Genomic DNA, 23,134 nt, shown 5'->3' with positions numbered 1-23,134 from the left:
GAAGTTGAGCTCCCAGGAAAGGGAAGGTGAATTTGCCAACATTTCAGAAAAGGACTCGGTAGCATCCCGACCATGAGCTTCCGCAACCTAAGGAGGAAGTCAATAGTAACGCAGCTTGCGTTATTATTTGCATTCGCGGAGGGGGCTGCCTGCCTGCCTGCGTGGCTGCCTGCGTGGCTGCCTGCCTGGCTGCCTGCCTGGCTGCCTGCCTGGCTGCCTGCCTGGCTGCCTGCCTGGCTGCCTGCCTGGCTGCCTGGCTGCCTGCCTGCCTGCCTGCCTGCCTGCCTGCCAAAAGCGGTTCAACTTGACATGCGTGGCTGTCTGTCTGTCTGTCTGTCGTGCTCCCTCCATTGCTTTAACAAAAATCCCGTCCGACTCCGTACGTTTGACAGCATATAACGAACGGACCTTTGTTTTTCAGAACCACAAACCGGACTTTGCTCTGGAAAGAGCACAAATCTTCTCGCATCATCACAGCTGCTTCCCGAGCGTGTCGCAAAACAGGCCAAATTTGACCCCGAGAAAGGAAAAAAATCACTCAGTCAATTGATTTGATCAAATCCAAGCGCAACGTTTTCTTTGCCTTTTTTCGGCCTTTACTGACGTTTGGCGTAAAGGTTGGCAACGGCTGCTTGATGATATGCATTCATGTAATGTAGAGTAGTGGGATTTTCGGAAAAACAACAACAACGTGGAAAGATGCATGCAGTCAGCCGCGGCGCGGCCAGCCATGAAAAAGCTCCCGGCCCGCTCGGCCGTCCGCTCCGCTCCGTTCCGCTTCAGGAATCCCAAGTCCACGAGCGTGAGGCGCGCGCAAAGTACGTGTGCTCCGGCGAGACGCGGGCGTGCGCGTGGCGCAGGCCGCCGCCGCCGGCCGTCTTCATCTGCAAGCGGCGGCTGGCGATCATCTTGTCCAGCAGGACCATCTCCCGCTTCTGGTCGGCCACGCAGCGCTTGATGGTGACCAGCGGCGCGCCGTCCGACACGCTGCTGTTCCTCCGCTCGGTCTCGCGCTTGAGCCGCTTCAGCTCGTCGTCCATGTCGGCCAGGACGCGCGCCTTCTCCGTCAGGCCCTCGCTGGCTCGCCGGTACTGCTCCTTGGCCCGGCCCAGTTGAGCCTGAGCCTGGCGGTAGTCCCGGATCAGGTGCTCCAGCTGGTTGTTCACGTACTTCTCCCGGCTGCGGACTTTCTCCAAGGTCTTGCCGATGTCCTCCCGCAGCTTCTCCAGGTAGCCCTCGGCCTCTCTGAAGGAGGACGAGATGCCGTCCCGGTGGCGGTGCATCTGCTCCACGTGGATCCTCCAGTCCTTGTTGTCGTTCTTGACGGTGACCTTGAGGCGCGGGAGGGCCCGCTCCACTTCCAGGTACCATTCGGCCGCGTCCACCATGGACTGCAGGATCTCCGTGTTGACGCAGGGCACCTTGGCTCGGGGGCGAGCGCTTCGTAGCTTCAAGGCCTCCAGGTCCGGGGTTTGCTCCTCGTCCTCGGGCTCCGCCGCCGCCGCCTCCTCCTCCCGCCGCCACTCCCCTTCCTCCTCCTCCTCCTCCACCACCACCACCACGTTGACCCGGGCGTCCCGGTCGGTGGCGGTTTCCCCGGAGGAGCCTTCGGCCGGGTACTCGGGTCTCCCGAAGGAGAAGCCCCTCTTCTTGAGCGCCTCCTCGGCCAGCCTGTCCAGGACGAAGCACACCTGCTCGCCGGAGCCCGACAGGAGTTTGGAGGGCGGGAAGTCCACCCGCACGCCCAGCGCCCGCAGCTCGGCCAGGATGTCGGCCACGGCGGCGCCTGGCTCGCCGTAGTCGGCGCGCTCGTGGAAGGGCCTCCCCGCCGCGTTGATGAGCCAGGCGGCGATGATGCCAAACATGTAGAACTGTTCGCCCGGGTTGGACTCCACGTAGGGACTGGACACAAAGTAATGCCTGCTCAGGTTCCTCATGTTGTGCTTGGCCAGGACTTGGTCTTGGTAGTTCAAAATGTGCAGCTTGTCCAGCAGGCGCTCCATGGCCACAAAGGGCCGGTAGGCCGCCCCGGGCCCGCCGCGCTCGTCCTCGTCACCGCGCCGCTGCTGGGCCATGTGCGCGCCGCGGCTTGGCTCCGGCCGACCGACTGGAGGCCTGTCATCTCTGGCCGAGAAGCGGCGAGCGGGCGGGCGGATGGCTCGTCCGTCGCCTTGTGGCGATGTTTACACAGCGCTTGTCGTCTCTGTGGAGGGGCGCGGCGCCGTCGGGTGGCCGTGTCATCAAAGCGCTCGTCGCCTCTGTTGAGCACCGTTGCGCGGGACGCTCTCTATGATGTCATGGCGCCGGCTAGTGACGCGGCGCGCTGACGCTCCGGAGCAGAAAGGCAGCAGATGCCGCACGGGTTAGCCGGGAAGCCTTTATCCCGGCCGGGAGTGGAGGGGAGGGGCGACAGGGACCCTCCCCGACAGGGACCCTCCCCGACAGGGACCCTCGCATCGGATCGGCTCGCTCGCCCGCCCGCCCGCCCGCCGACAACGATCGCGACCGGCGAAAACCGCTGTGCCATCTGTGCTCGTGTGAATGTCGACAAATGGTAAAAGAACGGCCAAAGGGCGAGCGGAATATGTACAAAAAACGTGAAGCCACTCTCGGGAAGTCTCGGGACGCACGTTCCTCAGCTCGACCCCGTGCAAAGTGGGATATCCCGCAGGTGGCCCCATACATTTGAGCAGAAAGTCTCCAAATGGTGAGCGTATCAAAAATAGTCACATTTCTATTTGTTGCAAATGTATCAAAAAGGGAGGGAGGCAGGGAGCACGTTGTTCCCACATAAAAACATTACTGAGTGCAAAACAAAAAACACGTGAAAAGGGAGGTACAGAGCGGCCCTCGTCTCGTTTTGAAGGCTTCAATTGTTTTTTAAGGCCAGCTACTCTTTCTTCAAAAAAACAACAACACAAAAACAACACGGTTGCCGTGGAAAAACACCCGAGTGAAAGAAAGCTGACGTTCCCGTGCACACATTTACACCACTGCGCTGATGCTCCACCTAATATAGGCTGACAGGAAGAAGAAAAACAAAAACCAAAAAATCCCTCTGTGCCGCCGCCTTTCATCTGTTAATGATTGTGTGTGTGTGTGACAAGGGGGCAACTTATGGGTAAACGCCCGCCAGCCCGCCCGCCCGCCGCACTTCGGAGGAGAGCGTCCGTCGAAGCGGGTCGCCGGCGTAACTTGGAGGCCGACGGCGTGGGGGTGCGCTTAAGGGAAGGCCGAGTGAAAGGCCGGCCGGCCGGCCTGCCGCAACGCCGCTCGGGTAACCGCCGGCCGACTTGTCCGGAGCCACCGCTGAAGGTTGCCTGGCAACAAGAGGTAGGAAATGTGTTCCTAGGTGTACGTAGGCAAACATTCCAATGCACTAGCTTCAAAAAGAGGTCTTTTTCTCCGTATGAAACTCAGCTCACTTCAACCTACTGAGACGCCTGCCACACGTCGGTCGGCGCAAGCTTTCGCCGGTAAAAAAGAACTCAATGAATTCAATAACGGAAGGGGAAAAGCCTCGGTACCTCGAGTTCAGTAGCAGCGGTTAGCGCTGGTCCGTATGAGGGAGCGGACGGCGGGGCTCGCTCCCGCGCGACCCAGCGAGTCGGCCTCGTCCTCGTCGCCCCGGATGATGTGCTGCGTGTCCTCGCTGTGATTGACGGGACTGGTCATCTCCTGCTCCTTCTCCTCGCGCATCTGGGCGTAGACGCTGCGGCCGCCGGCCGGAAGCTTCCTGAAAAACACCCGAGCCGGTCCTCAGCCACGCACGCCGGGCCGGAGTTGGCTCGGCTCGGCTCGGCCAGCTTTGCACCACCCACCTCTTGAACTTGTGGAGAAGGAAGGAGGCCGTGGCCGCCGCGCCGGCGAGGAGAACGACGGCGAGGGCCCAGAGGCCGGGAGCGCCGGCGGCTCCGTGACCTGCGGTCGTGACGCCGCCGTCAAACAAGAAAGGGGAGCAAAGGGCGCCAGAGCAACGGGCCCGCTACCTGCGCTCGGCTCGGCCGGCAGCACCACAACCCGGAGACCTCCTCGCAGCGTAAAGCTGACGTTGTGGTCTTTGAAAGCTCGCTGGATGGCGGCGATACGCTGCGGAGCACAAAGTCAGACGTCATGCCCGCAAAAGCGCCAGACCGTCGACAGAGGAGCGTTCGTTCACCTGGTGGTGCGACGCGCTGGTCTCCGTCGGGAGGACGTACAGGTCGGCGGCGGTGGGCAGGCCCGCCTTCACCACCGTCACCAGCGACTCCTGCGGAACGCCCGTCGCCTTTCCAGGAGGAATGAATCAATAAAAATGAAGAATCAAATCAATCGATGCATCATAAAACAAAATCCAAATCATAATGTATACATAAAAATAAACAAACAATAATCAATGAAAAAAGCCACCAGCGACGACTCGTGTCATCATCATTTGAGGAGCACCCGTTTTTCTCGTCAGGCTGCTGGGCCCAGTCGGCTCAAGCGCCGCCATTTACCTCAACCAGCGTCTGGGTGACCACCCGGCCCACGTCCTCCCGCCACTCGGGAATGTCAGGATTGAAGCGGTCCAGGTGCGCGCTGAAGCTCAGCCGGATGACGTGGAAGCTTTCTGCCGGGGCGGGACGAGCATTTGGACGGCAAGCTCCCGCAGCGCCTGCCGCAAGCGTCACAAGGCCGCTTACCTAAGACGCGGACCGTCCTCGAATCCTGCACCGCCGACCTCCCGTTGCTGGCCTGGACGCTGACTGAGATGCGGCCCTCCTTCGGGAAGCTGGTCAGCAAGCTGCTGCGCAGAGTCAACCTCGGCTGCCGGCCGGGCGGACGGGCGTCAGCCCCGAGCCCCGCGCAAAGGCCGACCGCTCGCACGGCCGACCGCGACCGTCGCAAGGACCGCTCGCAAGGACCGCTCGCAAGGACCGCTCGCAAGGACCGCTCGCAAGGACCGCTCGCAAGGACCGCTCGCGTACCTGCGGGCTGTCGCTCGCAAGGACCGCTCGCGTACCTGCGGGCTGTCGCTCGCAAGGACCGCTCGCGTACCTGCGGGCTGTCGCTCGCAAGGACCGCTCGCGTACCTGCGGGCTGTCGCTCGCAAGGACCGCTTACGTACCTGCGGGCTGTCTCCGATCCACCAGTAGAAGACGGTCAGGTTGGCGTCGGCGGGAAGGACCGCGGCCGTCAGGTTGATCTGCTGGTTCGTCCCGGCCACGGGGACGGCCTCCAGGCGCACTTGTTCCAGAGGCGCTGCATTTGACCAGCGCAGAAACGCCAAGCTTACGTGCAACGCCCAGTTACGTGCCGCTAGCGAGTGAAGCCACTAGAGGGCGCCAGAGTTCGCAAACGCGCCCTTCCCTGACCTGCGACCTGGATGTAGACGCTGGCCCGGTCACGACCCGCCGCGTTCTCCGCCAGCACGGAAACTTTGTAGACGCCCGGGCTCTCGTAGCGGTGGCGAATGGGCTCGTCCGTCAGCGTCAGGTTCCGATAGATGGCCCGGAAGCCGTCGCCCAGGTCCACCTGGTACTTGGTGCCGCCGGCGTCGCCCTGGGTGAGGATCGGATGAGGACGACTTGCAATTAAATTGGCCTTTTTCATGTGGTCCTTCCCAGAGCCGTACCGCCTGCTGGCGGACGACGAGCGTGACGTCGTCGCCCGGGGCCACGGCCGGCGTCTGCCCTTTGACGGCCACTCGCAGTCCTCTGGGGGGCAGCAGAGGGCAGTGACTTTGCCGCCCGCTCCTGTTCAGGCCCCCCTGGCACACATTTGACAGCACCTTGCGGTACCTGCAACGGACAAAAAACAAGTTGACGGCGGACAGAAACCAAGACGGATGCGTCTTTAGCGCAGACCCCGTGCTGGACTCGAAGGTTTGTCCCGGGCGGCAGTCGTCCGGCGGCGAGTTGGGACGATGCCAAAAGTCAGCCATGCACCGTCCGCTTTCCTCGTGGGATGGCTCGAAACCGTAGTCGCTGGAAAGAGAAGGGAGCAATGAGGCCGCCGCCGCCGGCGGCCTTTGCTTGCTCTCTCTCTCTCTCTCTCTCTCTCTCTCTCTCTCTCTCTCTCTCTCTCTCTCTCTCTCTCTCTCTCTCTCTCTCTCTCTCTCTCTCTCTCTCTCTCTCTCTCTCTCTCTCTCTCTCTCTCTCTCTCTCTCTCTCTCTCTCTCTCTCTCTCTCTCTCTCTCTCTCTCTCTCTCTCTCTCTCTCTCTCTCTCTCTCTCTCTCTCTCTCTCTCTCTCTCTCTCTCTCTCTCTCTCTCTCTCTCTCTCTCTCTCTCTCACACTCTCACTCTCACTCTCACTCTCACTCTCACTCTCACTCTCACTCTCACTCTCACTCACCAGGCGTAGTCTCGTTGGCTGCAGCGGCAGGCTTTGGTCCCCAGGGCCGAGGTGTAGCTTTTCCCTTTGACGCAGAAGGCGGCGTCCTTCCTCCTGCGGAAAGTCTGCTCCTGGCCCATGATGCACTTTTCGCCCTGCGGGGGACACGACATGGCTGCTTCAATAGCTTCCGGTGGGAGCGCCTGCGCCAGCCTGCGCCAGCCTGCGCCAGCCTGCATGCCAGCCTGCATGCCAGCCTGCATGCCAGCCTGCATGCCAGCCTGCATGCCAGCCTGCGCCCGCACCTGCAGGTCTGTGAGCTGCCAGGACTCGTAGTCGGCCTCTGCGCACTGGCGAGGGAAAGACTGCCGGAAGTCCACTTTGACCAGCTCCCAGTCGGACCTGTAGCTGATGTGACCGAAGACGCTGCGGGCAGAGGACATCCAAGCGCAAAGATGGCTTCCCACAAAATGGCTTGCGCGCCGCCACCTTTTTTCCAAAGTCAAACATTCGGTCTTGGCAACCCAGGGCAAAAAAAAAGGGAGGACGCATTTCACCTCGTCTGTCGGAGCTCGCCGTCGGAGTTGACGGGATGGCAGATTGGAGTGTGTGCGTGTGTGTGCGTGTGCGCGCGTGTCCGGCGAAAAGAAAGAAGCGCCGCGCCGCGCCACGCGACTCACGTCATCACCAAGGTCTCGTCTCCCGGCTCGCTCAGGAGTCCGTCCACGAAGACGGAGGTGGCGGTGAAGTTGTGGAGCGTCCACGTGCGTCCTTCGTCCGTACTGAACCTGCGCGGGGAATCCCCGTATTTGGCACCGTACACGGAAGGAGCTCTTTTAAAAGAGCTTTTGTCTTGCGAGAGCATACTTGAGTATCTTGAGCGGAATGGAGGTGTCCTTGATGGCTACAATCACGCCGCCGTGGTCCAGGTACAAGATGTGGTGCTCCTCCTCAAAAACCTTGACATGACAAGAAAATGTCCCATTTTTCACATTGGCCTGGTCAAATTCACCTGGTAGGTAGGTAGGTACCTGTCTCCAGGTCTTGCCGCAGTCGGACGTGATGTACATTTCTTCCTTGTACTCCACCAGCGTGGAGCCCAGGTTACCTGAAGGAGCACGGAATGAGGAGGGAGAAGACCACCCGGGGGCGGCGGGCCAATCAAACTCTCACCCGCTCCCATGACGAGGCCCGGAGCCGAGTCTTTGGTATGGACGGTACCGGACACGTAGGGGTTGTCCGCCCAGCGCAGGTGCAGGTGCAGCTGGCACTCGGGCTAAAGAGAGGACAGACGCACGCACGCACGCACGTCTTGGCGAGGAAGCGGGACTCGAGACCCGTGCAAATTTGTCTTGCTTCGGGAACGACGTGAAAAAGGGGAGACGGACGCCTTTGGAGCGTGGCCGGTCTTACCGCTTTGCAGCCGATGGCTTTGCCGTGCATGTCGGTGGCGGGCGGGGCCAAGGGCTGCCAATCCCGTCCTTTGTTGTGGGTGATGAGAGTCCGCACCGTGCCGTCCAGCCTCTGATTGGCCAGGAAGACCCCTTTGATGCCACGAACCTGCACGGGGAACACGGGTCACGCGGAGCCTCCCTCCGAGCGTCAGCGGCCGGCGCCGTCTCACCTCCAGGATGTCGACCAGGACGCCGCCCTCCGGCTGCCGGGCGCTGCGCACGTTCTCCAGCACCAGGGAGTAGTAGACGCCGCGCGCGTCCGACTGGTACAGGTTGTACGAGTCCGTCTGGTGCCACTCCCGCAGGGCCAGGAAGACCTGCCGCTCGTCCGTGCTCACGATGTGGACGTCCTGGACGGAGCAAAGCCGAGAAGAGGGCCGGCCGGCCGGCCGTCACCGACGACCCGACCCCAGGCATCCGCGGAAATGTCAATGGTCAACTCGCCTCACCTTTGCCAAGGCGTACTTGGGAAACTTCATCTGGACAAAGTCGGCGCGGCGATACGACACGTAGTGCTCGGTGCGATTCCCCGCCGTCACCTGGGAGCCAGCGCGAGACGAGGCGAGACGTGACGTGACGTGACGTGACTCCCCTGACTGCGGAGGCAAGTTTCTTGTTGTTTGCGCTGCGCTTTACCTTGAGGAAAATGTAGTCACCCCGCACGGACAGAGAGTTGCGCTCAATGTGACCCGGGAACCCATCGCCGGCCGCCGCCGCCGAGCAGTTACGGATCACGCAGGTGACGTACAGGTAACCTGCAATGACCAAAAAGGAAGGCAAATAAATGCCGCTCCAAAAATATTCCACTGCCTTTTGCCCTCGAGAGACGGAGAGAGAGAGAGATGGATGGATGGATGGATGGATGGATGGATGGATGGATGGATGGATGGATGGATGGATGGATGGATGGATGGATGGATGGATATACTTTATTGATCACCGCTGGGAAATTTAGGAGCCAGCAGATTGATAAACAGACAGACAAAATAACTTAATATACTTCTAAATAACAAATTGATCAATAGATCGATAATGGATGACAACAACAAAAAAGAAGGGTGTACCTCCGCTCGTGTCCTGCATCTCCATGTGCACCAGGTCAGGATCCACATCCACGTCGGGCACTGCCCTGGGAAAAAAGAAAAGATGCTAAGTTAGACTTGCACACGCTGTAAGTCTAACCCCGCCTCCCCCAGCACCCCAAATGCCAGTTTCAGGAAGTTGCTTCAACTGACCAGAACGCTCTGTCTTTGGTCACCCGCTCCTGAAGCAAAGTCCACGTGCGGCCCAAGTCGGCAGAGGCAAACAGCTGGCGCCGTTACACAGCCAGCCAGAGAAAAAGAGAGAGATGTTGAGTTTGCGTTCGCACATTTGGAGCCGACGGTGTCCGGTGGCGCACCCGCCCGTCCTTGCAGTAGGCCAGCAGCTTGTCCTCCTCCTTGGGGTGGAAGAGCAGCACGTCCGGGCTGAAGGACAGCGAGCGGCGCTGGAAGGAGGAGCCCTCGTCGGCGCTGATGAACACCATCTGCTCTTGTCGGTACACCGAGGAGCCCACCAGAAGCACCTGCCGTTTGCATAGAAAGGGCCCCCCCCCCGGCCAAACATCGACAGGTTCGGCAAAATGTGCGGCCCATCTCGCTCCTCTGAAGGCCGCGCGCCAGCTCCGTCATGACCCCCCCCCATCCCCGCTCAACGAGGGCTTCCTGCGTGAAACCGAATCCCCAGTGCGCTGGCGGCGTTGAATAATGCAAGCGCTGGCAAAAACACAAGCGTTTTGTTCAAAGGAAAATCAGTCATGACTAAAGGTGTCAAGGCCCCGCCCGGGACCAGATAGCAGACAAATTGGGGCTCCACTTCAAGTGCCAATACTAAAATGGAGATATTGTTGGCAATTTGACTGTCTTTTTCAAATATACTTTGGACTAGTCCTTGATTTCCGTTTTGCGCCCTCCACCGAGCATTTTGTCTTCTTTGGAATGAAGAGGTTCACTTCGAGTTGAGCTTTGGCGCTCCTGAATTATTGAAGACAAGGCAGCCGCCGCTTGCCCTCAAAAGCAAAAAAGGCTTTTTGGGCAGAAAGCAAGAGCTGATAATGGCCATTTGATGTTCCTTTTCCAAAAAAAACAATGGCAGGCATAGGCCAATAGGCCAATTGCGTCGACGTGGCAGCTCGACATTGCCATTTGTCCGCTTCGCGCCTGGAAATGAACATTTACAATTTGATTTGTCTCGGTGCCAGCCGTCAAAGCGTTAGCGTGTGTCCGTTAGGGTTAAGGTGGATGGGTGGGTTCCTTCCTTCTTTGGATCCCTCCCTCCCTTCCTTCCTTCCTTCCTTCCTTCCTTCCTTCCTTCCTTCCTTCCTTCCTTCCTTCCTTCCTTCCTTCCTTCCTTCCTTCCTTCCTTCCTTCGATCCCTCCCTCCCTCCCTCCCTCCAAGCGCGTTTGGCGGAGGAGCACAAAGGATGGCTCCCTGCCAGCGAGCCCGAGTTTAAAGCGGCAATTAGCCGGCGCTAACGAGGCCTCCTTAGCCTCGGCCCGCTTTTCTTCCGGCGCCTCCGACTCCTCCTTGTTATCCGTCAACTGTAAGCGACCTTACAGAGCAGCGCCCGCCACCTCATCGCGGGTTACCGTGGCAACTGCCTCCTCCACGTTGTGCTTGAAGACCACCTCCGCTCGGGCAATGCCTAATTCAATGTCTCGCGGCGGCCGGCCGGCAAATGTAGCAATTTAGATGCAGAAACGCACGCACGCACACACATGCGTGAGCGAGCGAGTGAGTGAGGAGCGCAAAAGCAAAAAAAAGATCCAGTTTTGCCTTTTTACGGCTGGCTCTCTTCCCGTCCGTCACACTCGAGAAATGGCCCTGGCTCGCGTGCGTGACCTTCCACCGCTCGGCCCAATTTGACGGAAGGGAGCTCAATGTCAGGGTTCTCCTACCTTCTTCTTGTTGGTCGGGCAGATGTAGAAGCTGCTCACCACGACGGCGGTCCCCGGCACCAGGTTGAGCTTGGTGTAGGTGCCGCCGTAGTCGGCGGACCTGCGACAACGGCAAACGTCAAGCTTGGGACGCCTTCTTCAAAAGGCCGCCGCCATGACTTTCGACAACCTTCGACCTTCCTTTCCCGTTGAGTGCGTCTTGGCAACTTGTGAATTTTGACACCTTTTCCGCCACTTGAGGCAGCGACAGCTTCGGCCCGACCTTGAACCCCCCCCCCCCTACACACACACATGCATCAATGCACTCAGTGTGTGTGTGTATGTGTGTGCCACCAAGTGTGTGTGATCCATCCATCCACGACTGCCTTCCCTTGATGTGACACACACACACACACACACACTATCTATCTATCCATTTGTCTATATATCTGAATGTTTTCTTTGGGTATAAATGCGTCTGCAACCGCACATCTGCAGAGAAGCCTAACAAAGAAAGTGTCAACAAAGAAAAATCGGTATGCGCATAATTTCCATCCGTGACTTCCAGGGAGAATTGTTGCTAATGGGAGGCTGGCTGCAAGCTTTGAAGCTCTCTGGGAATGTAGTGAAAGGGAGAAGAGGAAAAAAAAAAGCAGATCATTGTAGCCCGGGTCGGTGATGTCTGCTTTCTTTTCTCTTATGAAAAGGAGGTCCAATGTAGGTCAGAGCAGCAAAAATGAATATTCGATGAGAAAGTAAGCACGAGGTTCTCACTCGGGATTTTTTTTTGTTTTTTTTTTGGGAGCCACTCAAAGAGGTTTGGGCAGCCCAGCCCGACTCGACTGGGTTTCCCCGCGGATACGAAACCTTCTTCGGAGCCCGTCGACGACTTTGGCGCTGTGTGGACAGACGGACGGGACGTGGGCAACCTACCTCCACAGAGAGCTCTCCAGCACCTTGGCGGAGTCTGCGTGGTAGTACTTGGTCAGGATGAGAATGACCTGCAAGAGGAGAGGCAACTTTAGTCACATGGCAAAAAAGAAATTGAATGCAAGGCCTGAAGCCGCCGCCGCCGCCACCGTGCAAAGCAGGATGCCAAAAAGCTTTCTCATCCGTTTGGGAGGGATATGGGCCAGTGTGTGGCTTTTTTGTTCCTAGGCCGGCCAGCCGCGGCAGGCAGGCAGGCAGGCAGGCAGGCAGGCAGACAACAATGAGTGCAGTGACGTCCGAGCGCCCACCCTCACAGGAGAGAGGCCGGCCGGGCCACCACAATATGCCGCCTGTCCCGCTTTTGCTGCTCCCAGAGGAAAAATGCGGCCGTTCGGTGTCGGCGACCGACCGACCGACCGACCGACCGACCGCATTGTCCGAGGAGGGGTCTGCTCAAAGAGCTCGGGCGGGTGTCATCAAATTTGCCCTTCCTCGAGCTTCGAGAAAATTGCCCGGGACGGCTCATCAGCCGCAAAACCGCAACTAAACGTGTCGATGAAACAGATTGGTCAATTTTCAAATTACCGTATTTTCTGGACTAGAAGTGGCAGTTTTTGGTGCGACTTATGTGTGAAATTAAGAACGTTCTTTTCACACCGAACCGCACTCTAGGCCTGTGGAATAATTGCAACTGACTGAAGAGAAAGCGAACTGCACCTTGTACTTCCGGGATTAGCAGCTGCAGACCCAGAGGACAAAGATTTTGATTGAATGATTCGGAGTGACCCGGATGCGTCGATGAAACTTATTTATTTAGGCTATAGTAATTTGAATAACACGGTCTCAGTTCCTTGTTTGTGTTTATACGAACATTAGGCTAACTTAGCGTATCCTAGCTCAGCCTGTTGTTCTATTTTTATTTGAAATTGCCATGTCTGTTGTTTGCCATGTCTGTTGTCGGTGTTGGATTTTGTCCAATAAAGTTTGTAAAATACGCTAGTATCTGTCTGCAGTGTCAAAGTAGCGCTTCTCCGTTCCGTTGCGAGACTTTGCATGTATTCACTTGTCGGTTGTGTGTTCCCCACTGCCTAATTTACAGTAATTAACAGTCAAATGAAGCGAGGTCATCGTTCTTTGGAAACTCGCCGGCGGTCTCCCAAATAGCGATTGCTGGCAAGATGACGGTGCAACAGCTATTCTTTTGACTAGCGTCTCCATGTGTGCTTGTGTTGTGTCCTTGTGCAAGTTCCAAAAAACACCAAGAAAAAAGGGCAGGACATTTCTTACCCTTCATTTCATGGAAAGCAAGTGGATATCTTCAGGTTTCAGCGCAAGCTATTTCTCATCCTCCAACCATTGCTCCATTCAAAGGCTGCTCTCACGCTCCAGACAATCTGCCGTGGGCGACCCGGCCGCTGACCCGCACGCTCGTTACCGTTTTAATGGCTCTTTGAGATTGAGGAGGGCAATTAAACGCGCCTCTGCTGGCCTCAACCAACCTCCAGCCGGGCTGGACAGCAGAGCACAGCAGAGCAGAGCAGAGCACAGCACAGCAGAGCACAGCACAGCACAGCACAGCACAGCCACAGCAGAGCACAGCAGAGCCACAGCAGAGCACAGCAGAGCGCCACGGCAGCTCGGGGGCCTTTCAGCGTCTACCCCACGTAGCATCAACATGATCACAAGTAGATCCTGATACACTCTCTCTAGCTAATTGGAGTGGGAAGACTGAGCCGCTCCGTTCGCTAATGTAGGGACCTCGGGGAGGAGCAGATGCGGGAAATGGAGCTGCGGAGGCAACCCAGACAAAGGAGGGGAGACGCAACGCAGGTGGGAGCCAGCGGGAGGGGATTTGGCGCCTTCACGTCTCCAAATTCTTTGAGTCTTCGACCCTGCGCTCAAGGGAAACCAGCGCTCACGAAGCTGCATCAGAGCGCCTCGTGGTTTCTGGACTTGGGACAAAAATGGACGATATTGTCAGCGAAGATTCTTTTTTTTTTCTTCAATTTGTGACAGAGGTCCATGTCGTTCAAATTGTCTCTTTCTCAGACAAAGTGACTTTGCAAGGCCACTCACGGCGACTGTACAGCAATCGGCCGGGTGGGGTCATTCGCCTAAGCACAGGCCGCCGGCGTGTGCTGCGGAACAACGCCAACCGCTCGCCGCACATGTCACACGGCTTTTTTTGCTCTTCCCACTTGTTTTGCATTTCTTACGTGTGGGTAGTCGTCTCATCCATAAACGTGCAGACGTTGGCGTTTGGGCTGAAATGGCTACTTTTTGGCCACTTTTTGTTTGCTTGAATCTGGACATGACGGGAAGATTGCGCAACAATCGAGGCTCCAGAAAGGAGTCGCCCGTCTCACGTCGAGGGACCCGGCCGGGATTAGTGGGTGCGCGCTTCATTCCCATCTTGAAGGCAGACGTTCTCCTGGAAGAGGCGGATTCTCTTTTGTATGGACCGGCGGGGATTTGAGCCTCGGAAGGCAGCGGGCGGGTAGAGGAAGCCGTGCACGATTTGCTCGCTCCAGCTGGCCGCGTACAAAAGCGCGGCGTGGCGCGGCGCAGCTATTTTTGGCGGCCCGCGTGGCGATTAGCGTTTGGCAGCAGGCGAGGCCCGTCGTCGCCTCGTCAGGCTATCTTGGGCGCCAATGGGAGGGAGGCGCCGACAGCCCGCTCGTGGGCTAATGACTACCCTGCGGCGGCGGCGAGGAGATGAGGCACCACGCCGTTTACCCTCATTGCTCTGTCGCTCGCTCGACTCGGCTCGGCTCGGCCAACCGCCCAAAATCTCGTCCCATTGCGCTTTGGTGCAAAAGCGAGAAGCGTCACGTGATGTGGTGACGTCTCCTTGAAACTGTAGGCACCAGGCAACTTTTGGAGATTTCCCAAACTAAAAAAGAAAATCAGAGCAAGCACTGCACTCGGCCCCAGCCGCCCGAACGACAACAACAACACCACCACCACCACCACATAACGTCCTCATTGCCTTTATCCTTGATTGTCGTCCTCGTCCTTGAATACGGCGCGGTGCAAAGTCAAACGGCGCTTTTCGACCTCCTGCTATGATCTCGTTTGGTCACTTTGCTCTTTCTCCCAGTCAGCCGGCTAGCTAGCTAGCTAGCGGAAAGCGCCGGGCAGTTCTCGTGCCGCTTTTGTCCTTATGCTAGCTAGCCAGCTGGCTTTTGGTTTCCCTGCACTAACCACCGTCGCTTTGCGTTCTCCGTTCCTTAGCAAACCGAGTCTCACGTAGAATATTAGCCGTCGGGGGAAGCTCTTTACATTTGGGAGGGATGCCATGTTGTCACCTTGAAGATGAGTAGAAGCGGGAGGGGGGTGAACTGAAAAGCAAAAGAACAATGACGACTGCGGCTGACTGGCTGGCTGGCTGGCTGGCTGGCCGGCCGGCTGGCCGGATGGATGGCGGGGCTGCTTCATTATTAACGCTCTACAGTCACCTGAGTGCAATGCATAATTAAGGGCTCCTTTGCCTCGGAAGCTGAGATTCTGCCAAAGCGGGCAGGTGGGCGGCGTGCCTTTTGTTGGGCTCCCTTTTCAAGGCCTTTCATCTCTGAGTGAGTGAGGAAATGACCTTGACGGAGTGCTGTACAACCTTGCCAACGGCTCCTCGTTGCCCAAGTGATAAATAATGCAATTTTTGACACGCAGGCGGTCTGGTCTTGCACCCGGGGGTTTAATAATGCAACGGCGCCACGCACACTGTCTCCGAAATTGAGGCTGTCGCTGAGGTTCTGGGGAGGCGCCTTCCCTGACCTGGAGCAGCCGGACAGGACTGTGTAGAGGTAGCGAGCGCTCCACTGGAGGGCCCCAAAAGGTTCTTTTTGTTTGAAAGACTGAATCAACGCAGGTTCCGTCATTTTGGTATTGGAGTCATCTAGCGATGAATGACATCGATTCATCGAGTCATCGGATAAAACAGGCTTTTGTCTGTTTTTGGGTTGCTGTTTTTTTTTAGAAAATGACTCGAGATTTTGTACTCTTGTACGCATTCTTTAGCGCACAAGCAACATTGTAAGCTTATAAACACTCTTTCCACGCCCACTAACTAAAAGTGCAAACATAAAAAGAGTCAATGAAACATACGCATGGTTTCGGACACACGTTTACGCAGCTCAGTTGGAGTAAACAAAATGGAACGGATGCGATTTTTCCAATCGAATGACTCGATGGCTGCTGTGGCAAGGCGCGCCTAGACGCATTTCTGCCTCCACCGTTGGCAGAACGCGTGCACGTCAATGCCATTGGCCCGCGTGTTGCCTATGACGGACGGACGGACGGACGGACGGGAGCGAGAGAGAGAGAGAGAGAGAGAGAGAGAGAGAGAGAATTGATTGCCGCCTGCTCGTGAGCGTGATGTAATGAGACGTTATGCAATGAAATGAAATGAAATGAAATGAAGGAGGCTCAAAACGGCTCAGCCTTCTTTGGACGGAATAATCCCGACACGGTGCGTGTGCGCGGACGCTGGCGCCTCCAGGTCATATTGAAAAACAATCATCCGCAGTGGTTGCTGACGGGTCAAGCCGACGGCACGCTCTGATCCCAAAATGTGTCTGGATGTGAAATGCCTGGCAGTGTCAAAGATGACAGCTGATGTTCACTTTGATCACACAGTCGCCATCTTCCTCTCTCCCGCTGCGTTTCGCCCTCCTCCTCCTCCTCTTCAATAGTTGGACGCCCGCTCCAGGAACATTCCTGGCGTCCCTTCTCAGCCTGGCGACACTCCATAGGGAGCTGAGGAACTCGCATCAGAGGCCCGCGCGCGCGCGCACGCACGCACGCACGCACGCACCCACCCACGCACGCCGGACCCCGCACGCATGCACGCCGGCCCCCGCAGCTTCGGGCCAATTCACGAGCGCCTTGGTTTTCATGCTTCTGCACACTTTTGTCAAAATGCACTGTGGTTTGCAAAGGCCCCAAGTGGGCCGGCCAGCGGAAGCCACTTGGGGGCGGGCGCACATAATGCTGCACTTGACACGGTAGAAGACAAGAAGCAATTTTTCGGCACTCAAATAGCCAGAACATTTGTCTCGGGCAACCCAGATAGGTACTTCAGTTAGTTGGATGAGTGTTTGCAGCATTTACTGCTGCTTGTCCAGATGGGCATCGAGCGGCTACCCCCCGAAAAAAAAAAAACCTGGGCTTTTGGTCTTAGTAGGTTTTTTTTTTGGAACTCCCAAAAATTGCTTGGCATTCCTCGAACGCCAGTGACGGCTTGTTTGTAGCCGTCTGCTTTTTTTTGGGGGCTCTCTCCGTCTCATCTTTCCTTCCCTTGCCTGCCTGGCAAACACATTCATCATGTAACAAATGAATGCTCAATGAGATAGATATCTTCTGCGCTGGCCAAATGAAGTAAAGCGGCCTTTGTGGAACTTTGGTCACCCCTGACCTCGACAGACACGAACCAGTCATGACCACTTTGCACATTCCTCTGGCCCAGATGCAAGAAGAGGAAGAAATACATACAGCAGGGAGAAGAAGAGAAAGCTGCATCGCACGTACGCACGCACCGGGCCAGGCATGTAGCAGGTGCGACACATGCCTGGCCCGGCCCGGCATGTGGCAGGTGCGACACATGCCTGGCCCGGCCCGGCATGTGGCAGGTGCGACACGTCTGGCCCGGCCCGGCCCGGCCCAGCCTGACCTGACAGTCGTGCACGGCTGGCTGGCTGGCGAGAACAATAACTCGTCTCCCGTCGCGTGGACGGACGACACAAAGAGGGGGTGTGGTTGGTTGGACGGACGGGACGGGGCGGGCTACTTACGCTGCTGTTCTCGCCTGTCCAGTGGACCATCGCCTGGTTGTGCGTCGCATCGCCTTTTAGCACGAACGAGCTGCTTTGCAGGGACATTGCTTCAGCCCGGGACAGCGCTCTCCTGAGGCGGGGGGAGCCCTGCTCCTCTGCGTCCTCGTCTCCGTCTGCTGGGGAGCGTCCTCCACCGCGCCGGTCCGCGACGCGTCCGCGGTCACAGCGCGCCGGTTCCACCATGGCGGCGACGGCCACCACCGCCGAAACGCTTAGGAGCAAAACGCAGAGGCGAGCGCAGGCGGCGAGCGCTGCTTTGGCCATTCTGTTGGCCCGGCCCGGCTCGGAGAGAGACGGAGCAGGAGACTGGAGGAAGATGGATGGATGGATGAATGGATGGATGGTTGGATAGATGGATGGAGGGAGGCTACGTTCGCAGCTGAGTGCCTGCCGAACGAAGAAGCGAAGGGGGCGGAGATAGCGGCAACAACGTGGACGCGTCGTGCAGCTAAACCCGAGAAATCACGCCTATCGTTTTCACGTCACGCGTGACGAAGGCGAATGGATTCTTTTGGATTTTATTTATTGTATTTGATCCAAATATGCAAGTACAAATAAGAACCAGCGGATTACGTGTTGGGCTTGGCGAGGGTGTCCCATACCCGCCCAAACATTGACTGACGGCTTTGGCCGTGAGCTGAAGCAAGCGCTTCCTTCGCTAGGTCGTAGGAGCTATTCACGCACGAGAGTAAATGGAAACAGATCGTCTATCGAATGGCAATTACAAAGAAAATTGCATTGATAAAATGAGCCAAAACTAGATCGTAAAATTATCGACTGAAAATATACATTTGCCTCTTGAAAATCAAAATGCACGTGTTAGATGGTGGCACGATGAAGTCAAAATGCGCACCGAAATAGACGAGAGTGTGGAAGAAAGCCATCCATCGCTTCCTTTTCCAAATGGCTTCTCCTGCCTGCCTCATGCACACAGACAACTGTCCCATCCCAGCTGTCCTCAAGCGAGGACAATGAATGCAATCAAAGATTGGAAGAAAATGTCAAAGCTGTGATGCGCCCAATGAGCACAACCACACTTTGCCCTTGATTACGCTTTGTAAAACAAGTCGTATGTAACACGTAAGCAACACGAAAAAACCCAAACGGGCCTAAAGGGGAAGGTGGAGAGAATAGTGGGAGCGCGCCCAACGGCGAACGGGTTTCCCCACCCGACCGATGACGGGCAGCTTGTGGGCGTAGGCGCGCGGCGGGACGGCAGCCGGGGCCGCCGGCGTGAGGGCGAAGGTGGTCTGGAAAGGTCGGCGGCCCCGGCAACTGCGGCCCATTTGTCTGCCGCCGATCAGGAAGGAGAAGACGAGGGGTCGCGCCTGAGGGGAGCTGAAGCGAGCTTTGGGGAAAACCTCGCGGGACGGACCCGCCTGCCGCTGGCCCGGCCGCGACCATCGCGAGCGCTGCACCGAGGAGGAGCCAGCCACAGCCCTGGGAAGGCAAAGTAAATGAAGGAGCCTTGTCATTTTTTGCCATCAAGTGCAATGTGGACATGTAGTCTTTGGAATCAAATGGATTCATTTTGGAAAAAGCGTGAGCTTGAAATCCATTCTTTTTTTTTTTTTAAGGGACAAGTCACTTTCGGCTCGTGCTTCTTAAAGGGCATTTTCTGCTTTGTACCTTCCGGATCCAGTAGCGGCCAGGCTGGGCGGGGCCGGGTCTGTCCGAGGACTGCCGTCGTGCCTGGGACTGATGCTAAGGTTGGCCGTGAGCTGGGGCATCTTGCGCGCCGTGTCTTGATTGCAGGCGGGCCCCGGGGGGTCCTTCCTGGCCTCGCCGGGCTGCGGAGGGTCGCCGACGGCTACGGCGGCGGCTCCGCCGCCGAAGCCGGGCCCGGTGCTGAAGCGCACGGCCAGGCTGTCCCCGAAGAAGGAGTAGAGTTCGCAGTACATGGCGGGCAGCGGGACGGGGGCCCAGTCCTCCCACGGGCACCCGGCGCCGCCCGTCTGAAGGTGGCTGGCGATGCCCAGGGCGGCCTCGGACAGAGGTTCCGGCGGCGGGCTGAGAGCGGGCGAGCTCGCCCCGTAGCCCAAAGCGGCGGTCGCCGCCGAGCCCGGGTGGGCACCGGCGCCTCCGTCCGCTAGGGCTGCCGGCTGGGACAGCGCCAGCGCTTTCATCTTCAGCAAGCGCTCTACTGCCACCTACAGGACAGGACAGGACGATGAAATTGAATGGGGCTATTAACGGACTCTCGGGACCCATTCGTGACTAATTCTGGAACCAACCAAGATGGCCCCGTAGACCTTGTGTCCATCTGCTTTGACCTGAGCGTTGGACACAGAGTAGTCATCCAGCACAGCCTGCAGGTTGGCCCAGTAGGCGGGAAGATGCGGGAACAGAACCCGTTCCACCGCCTGCGGCAAGGGTCACTCATTGACGTTTTGAATTCACGGCGCCACTCTTTATCATACATAATAAAACCCCGTTTGACCTCGTTCAAGGTGAACACTTTCACGTAAAGCGTGCGCGATCGACGCTTTCGTCGTCCGAGTCGGAAAGAATTGCTCACTTGACATGGATTCCATTTAAACAATGTTTTGAAATTGAAAATGAAACCATAGCAGCCGTAGCTAAGGAAAAATGGACACGTATTTTCCATGTGATTATGAATCAAGTAGCCAATGAGGTTGAAAAAAAAAAAAGCAATGGAGCACGATGGGAAAAGTCACCTTCCATCCCAGCGCGTGGAGGCCCACCACAGCGCCGTAGTGGGAGCACAGCGGTCTGACGGGGTCCGACAGAACCTTCTGGAGAGACAGCAGAATCTGGTGGTACAGCCCACTCACCAGATCGCCGTGGGTCCTGGACGCAAATCGGCCGGGCGGGGCAAGACTTGGAAAAAATAGCAGCGAGATCTCCTCCCAATTGCAAAGCACCGACCGCTTCGGTCTTTGTGCACCTCAACTCACAAGTCGCATGCGGTCGGTCGGGGGGAGGCCCCCCCACCTACCTACCTACCAGAGGATGTGGCTGAGGAGCAGGGCGGCGTAGTCCCTGAGGGTCCAGTGGTCGTTCAGCGGGTTGATGGAGGCGGCCAGGGGCTCCAGGATGCAGTACATGACGCTGGAGACCAGGCTGCGCACGTACGAGCCCAGGTACAGGTAGGGGTTCTGCACGAGGCTCTTCACCATGTGCAGGAGCCTGTTGAGCTGCTCCAGGTCGTGGCTGACCGACTTCACCTGCGAGGACAAAAACACAATCAGGGTGCAAGCAAACATTGCGCGACAGCCATCTATCTCCTTGCTCACCCCGCTGATGACGTAAACAAAGTATGGAAGCAAGGCAGCAATTTTGGAGTTGGAGCGCAGGTCCAGCAGAGCCACCTGGAAGGAGGTCAGAGGTTAGCCCGAGCCCGCCCGACCCGGCCGAGGGCAGACCTTCATGAGGTGGGGGTCGTCTCCCAGGATGGCGCGCGTGACCTGCTGATAGTACTTGAGCAGCTCTTCCGACAGGGACTGGACCGCCGAGGGAACTTGGGAGAAACGGCGGTTAGCGCCCTGCGCTGAGCGAGCGGCGTCCCAGTCGCTGTCTTACCCGTTCCTTGGGGTTCCACGTTCCCTTTCCCGTCCAGGTACGACACGCTCACTGGCAAAACAACAGTTGCCAGAGACTTAAAAAAAAAAGCAACCTCCCCCCCCCCCTTCAATGGCACCATCTTCATGTCCTCTTAAAGTTTCTGTAGAATTTGATGAACGTGCAGAGTGGCATTTTTTTTATCCTTTGTCCCCCCCCCCCCCCACAGAGGTCAGAATGGAATTGAAAACCACAGTAAAGTATTCTATTGGAGAATGAGCAACGTTACCAGCAGCCCATGGCAATGAACAAAAGCGTGTGAGAGAGACTGCTTGAATGCTCATCATTTACTGTATGTTTTTTTTTTTTTTGATAGCAATTCATGTAATCCTAAAAATAAGATACAATATTTACGCACAGAAAAGAAAGCGGTAAAAGTACGATGAGGGCAAACGTGTACCTCGAACCATGGTCTCGGCGCAGCCCTTGGGAATGTTGGTGGCCAGGGCCAAGTCGACCAGGTTGACCTCGCGCTCCTCGCTGAAGAAAAGCTCCCCTTCTTTCACCGAGCGGAAAGGGAGCACTTCTTGGGAGCCGTAACCGCAGACGGCCTTGCCAAGGTTCAAAGGGTTGGCGTGAGCCGTACACAGCGAGTCGAGCCGTGAGTTGGCCAGCTAGCTCCAGATACCTCCACATTGCTCCAGCGCAGAGCTCTGTTGAAGTCTTCCACTGTCAGCTTCCTTCTCTTCGCATGTCTCATGAAATGAGAGCTGCCCTGTTGTGTAAAAAAAAAAAAAACAGGCGGAACATCAGTCATTGCATAAACAGTGTTTAGCGTTATCATTGTCGTCTGTCTGTCTGTCCATCCATCCATCCATCCATTTTCAACATTGCTCATCCTGTACAGGGTCGCGCTGGAGCCTATCGCTATCACCAAAATGGAAGAAATTGATTGTGAAAGGGTCAAAGTGCGCAAGTTAAAGTGGCTTTTTTTCCTTTACAGTTCAGTCATATTTAAGTCGTACATATCGTACGTTTGGATTCATTCTTTTCCACCTAAATTGTAACTTACAATTCAATGTCAAAGAGGTAAAGCGTGCGGCAAGGGCTCCAACCATTGTCTTTTGATGGGGTCTGCAGCGTGTCCCTATGCATTCACAGACACTCTCTCTCTCTCTCTCTCTCTCTCTCTGACCTGCGTGGCCTCCCTCAGCCGGTAACAGACGTCCTCGGCCAGCAGAGCGGCCACGTCGTCGTCGAGCTCCACGCCGGCGCTCTCGGCCATCAACTTGACGGACTCCCGCGACACTTCGGCGAAGCGTCGCTCGTCTCGCTCCGCCATCCGCTTCGCCTTTCAAAATACAGCAGCTGTAAGTGTGGCACAAATGAGTGAGAGAGAGAGAGAGAGAAAAAACACCTCCATGCATGACACTGTCATTTGTTTTCATACGACTCTGTGGACAAAAGATGTACTTTTTCATAGCGCTGGACTGAATGCAAACTGATCCTGAGGTCATTTCACCAACACGGATGATCTTCTCAGGCATTTAGGGTCAATCCAATGCACTTGATGTGAATGACTTTGAAAATATCCTAGGCTAAAGCCCGTATGTCTCTTTACACTGCTGTTGCAAACAAATAGCCGCAAAGCACAATCCGGTAAGTATTCTTCATCTCGAGTATAGCAAGAAGCTAAAGGGGAAGTTTCAAAAGCTTTCAAAACAATCCATCGTTCCAAAGCGTTAATATAACAAAGCCTACCCCGCCCCAAATTCATCGCATGCGACTAGTTTTGAAACTGTGTCGTTGTTCTCCCTCATGTCCACGTTATGCACCTTTTTTTTTCTTCTTTCTTTCCTGAATCGTAGCTAGCTTAAATGGGGTTTAGGGGGCGCTATTATGCTAGCGCTCGAAAGCTACAGACAACACAATAACCGCTTGCTTGCTTGCTTGCTTGCAATCATTTTGAAAACACTATCAAAAAATATAGCTTCAGTCCGCATGTTGACTTACTTTGTGACACAATAGAGACGGATAATTTCACGTGGAGGAGTTTCTTGGACGTTTCGAGCGCTTAGTAACACCGGCCATCGCAGTGGTAAATTGGCAATGGAGCGAGAACAAAGTCGACACCAGCCGGCCGGCCGGCTTCAAAATAAGACAACGCTGTCAAAGTAGGGGCGAGGC

General features: G+C 56.6%; 2 protein-coding genes, 1 long non-coding RNA gene and 1 pseudogene across 4 annotated transcripts; 1 reads left to right on the top strand and 3 right to left on the bottom strand.

The window, feature by feature from the left end:
• Nucleotides 1-155: 155 nt before the first annotated feature.
• Nucleotides 156-2,759, bottom strand: LOC147059841 (intraflagellar transport protein 57 homolog pseudogene; annotated as a pseudogene).
• Nucleotides 2,760-2,896: 137 nt separating this feature from the next.
• sorcs2 (sortilin-related VPS10 domain containing receptor 2) lies at nt 2,897-17,797 on the bottom strand. The gene is given in 27 exon segments (XM_085937758.1): nt 2,897-3,320; nt 3,528-3,736; nt 3,822-3,934; nt 3,937-4,089; nt 4,160-4,267; nt 4,479-4,591; nt 4,665-4,788; nt 5,090-5,223; nt 5,337-5,523; nt 5,597-5,762; nt 5,829-5,948; nt 6,317-6,450; nt 6,601-6,721; nt 6,976-7,083; nt 7,163-7,254; nt 7,327-7,403; nt 7,469-7,571; nt 7,709-7,855; nt 7,920-8,099; nt 8,199-8,288; nt 8,386-8,504; nt 8,814-8,878; nt 8,985-9,058; nt 9,149-9,313; nt 10,686-10,785; nt 11,598-11,665; nt 17,384-17,797. Coding segments are annotated over 26 exon segments (3,369 nt in total). The 5' UTR covers nt 17,690-17,797; the 3' UTR covers nt 2,897-3,320; nt 3,528-3,534.
• On the top strand, nt 6,636-8,548 carry LOC147059840 (uncharacterized). The gene is made up of 2 exons (XR_015068901.1): nt 6,636-7,314; nt 7,387-8,548. It is a non-coding gene; the product is annotated as an uncharacterized LOC147059840 (long non-coding RNA).
• Nucleotides 17,798-17,927: 130 nt separating the features above from the next.
• On the bottom strand, nt 17,928-23,109 carry taf6l (TAF6-like RNA polymerase II, p300/CBP-associated factor (PCAF)-associated factor). Of its 2 annotated transcripts, none has more exons than XM_085937611.1 (12): nt 22,961-23,109; nt 22,143-22,298; nt 21,636-21,722; nt 21,408-21,558; nt 20,969-21,019; nt 20,812-20,906; nt 20,683-20,757; nt 20,393-20,613; nt 20,104-20,236; nt 19,660-19,788; nt 19,055-19,575; nt 17,928-18,865 (listed from the first exon to the last, which is right to left on the bottom strand). In XM_085937611.1, exons 2-12 carry the CDS (start codon nt 22,287-22,289, stop codon nt 18,535-18,537), a joined length of 1,941 nt encoding a protein of 646 aa, XP_085793737.1. In that variant the 5' UTR covers nt 22,290-22,298; nt 22,961-23,109; the 3' UTR covers nt 17,928-18,534. The 2 variants fall into 2 exon arrangements, with proteins under 2 accessions (XP_085793737.1, XP_085793728.1); XM_085937602.1 differs by having other exon boundaries at nt 22,143-22,315; nt 22,961-23,108.
• Between the last annotated feature and the right edge of the window lie 25 nt (nt 23,110-23,134).

This window comes from Syngnathus leptorhynchus, chromosome 2 (assembly GCF_054491065.1).
Source record: "Syngnathus leptorhynchus isolate UIUO chromosome 2, UIUO_Slep, whole genome shotgun sequence".
Lineage (NCBI taxonomy): Eukaryota > Metazoa > Chordata > Actinopteri > Syngnathiformes > Syngnathidae > Syngnathus > Syngnathus leptorhynchus.
This window is presented reverse-complemented; position numbering and strand designations above follow the sequence as displayed.

Excerpts from the sequence above, each read along its gene's own strand:
- taf6l (XM_085937611.1), bottom strand. The coding sequence starts at position 22,289 with ATGGCGGAGCGAGACGAGCGACGCTTCGCCGAAGTGTCGCGGGAGTCC. Across the intron at positions 21,723-22,142 it reads GGCTGAGGGAGGCCACGCAG|GGCAGCTCTCATTTCATGAG; the intron begins GTCAGAGAGAGA and ends TTTACACAACAG. Across the intron at positions 20,907-20,968 it reads CGTGGAACCCCAAGGAACGG|TTCCCTCGGCGGTCCAGTCC; the intron begins GTAAGACAGCGA and ends GTTTCTCCCAAG.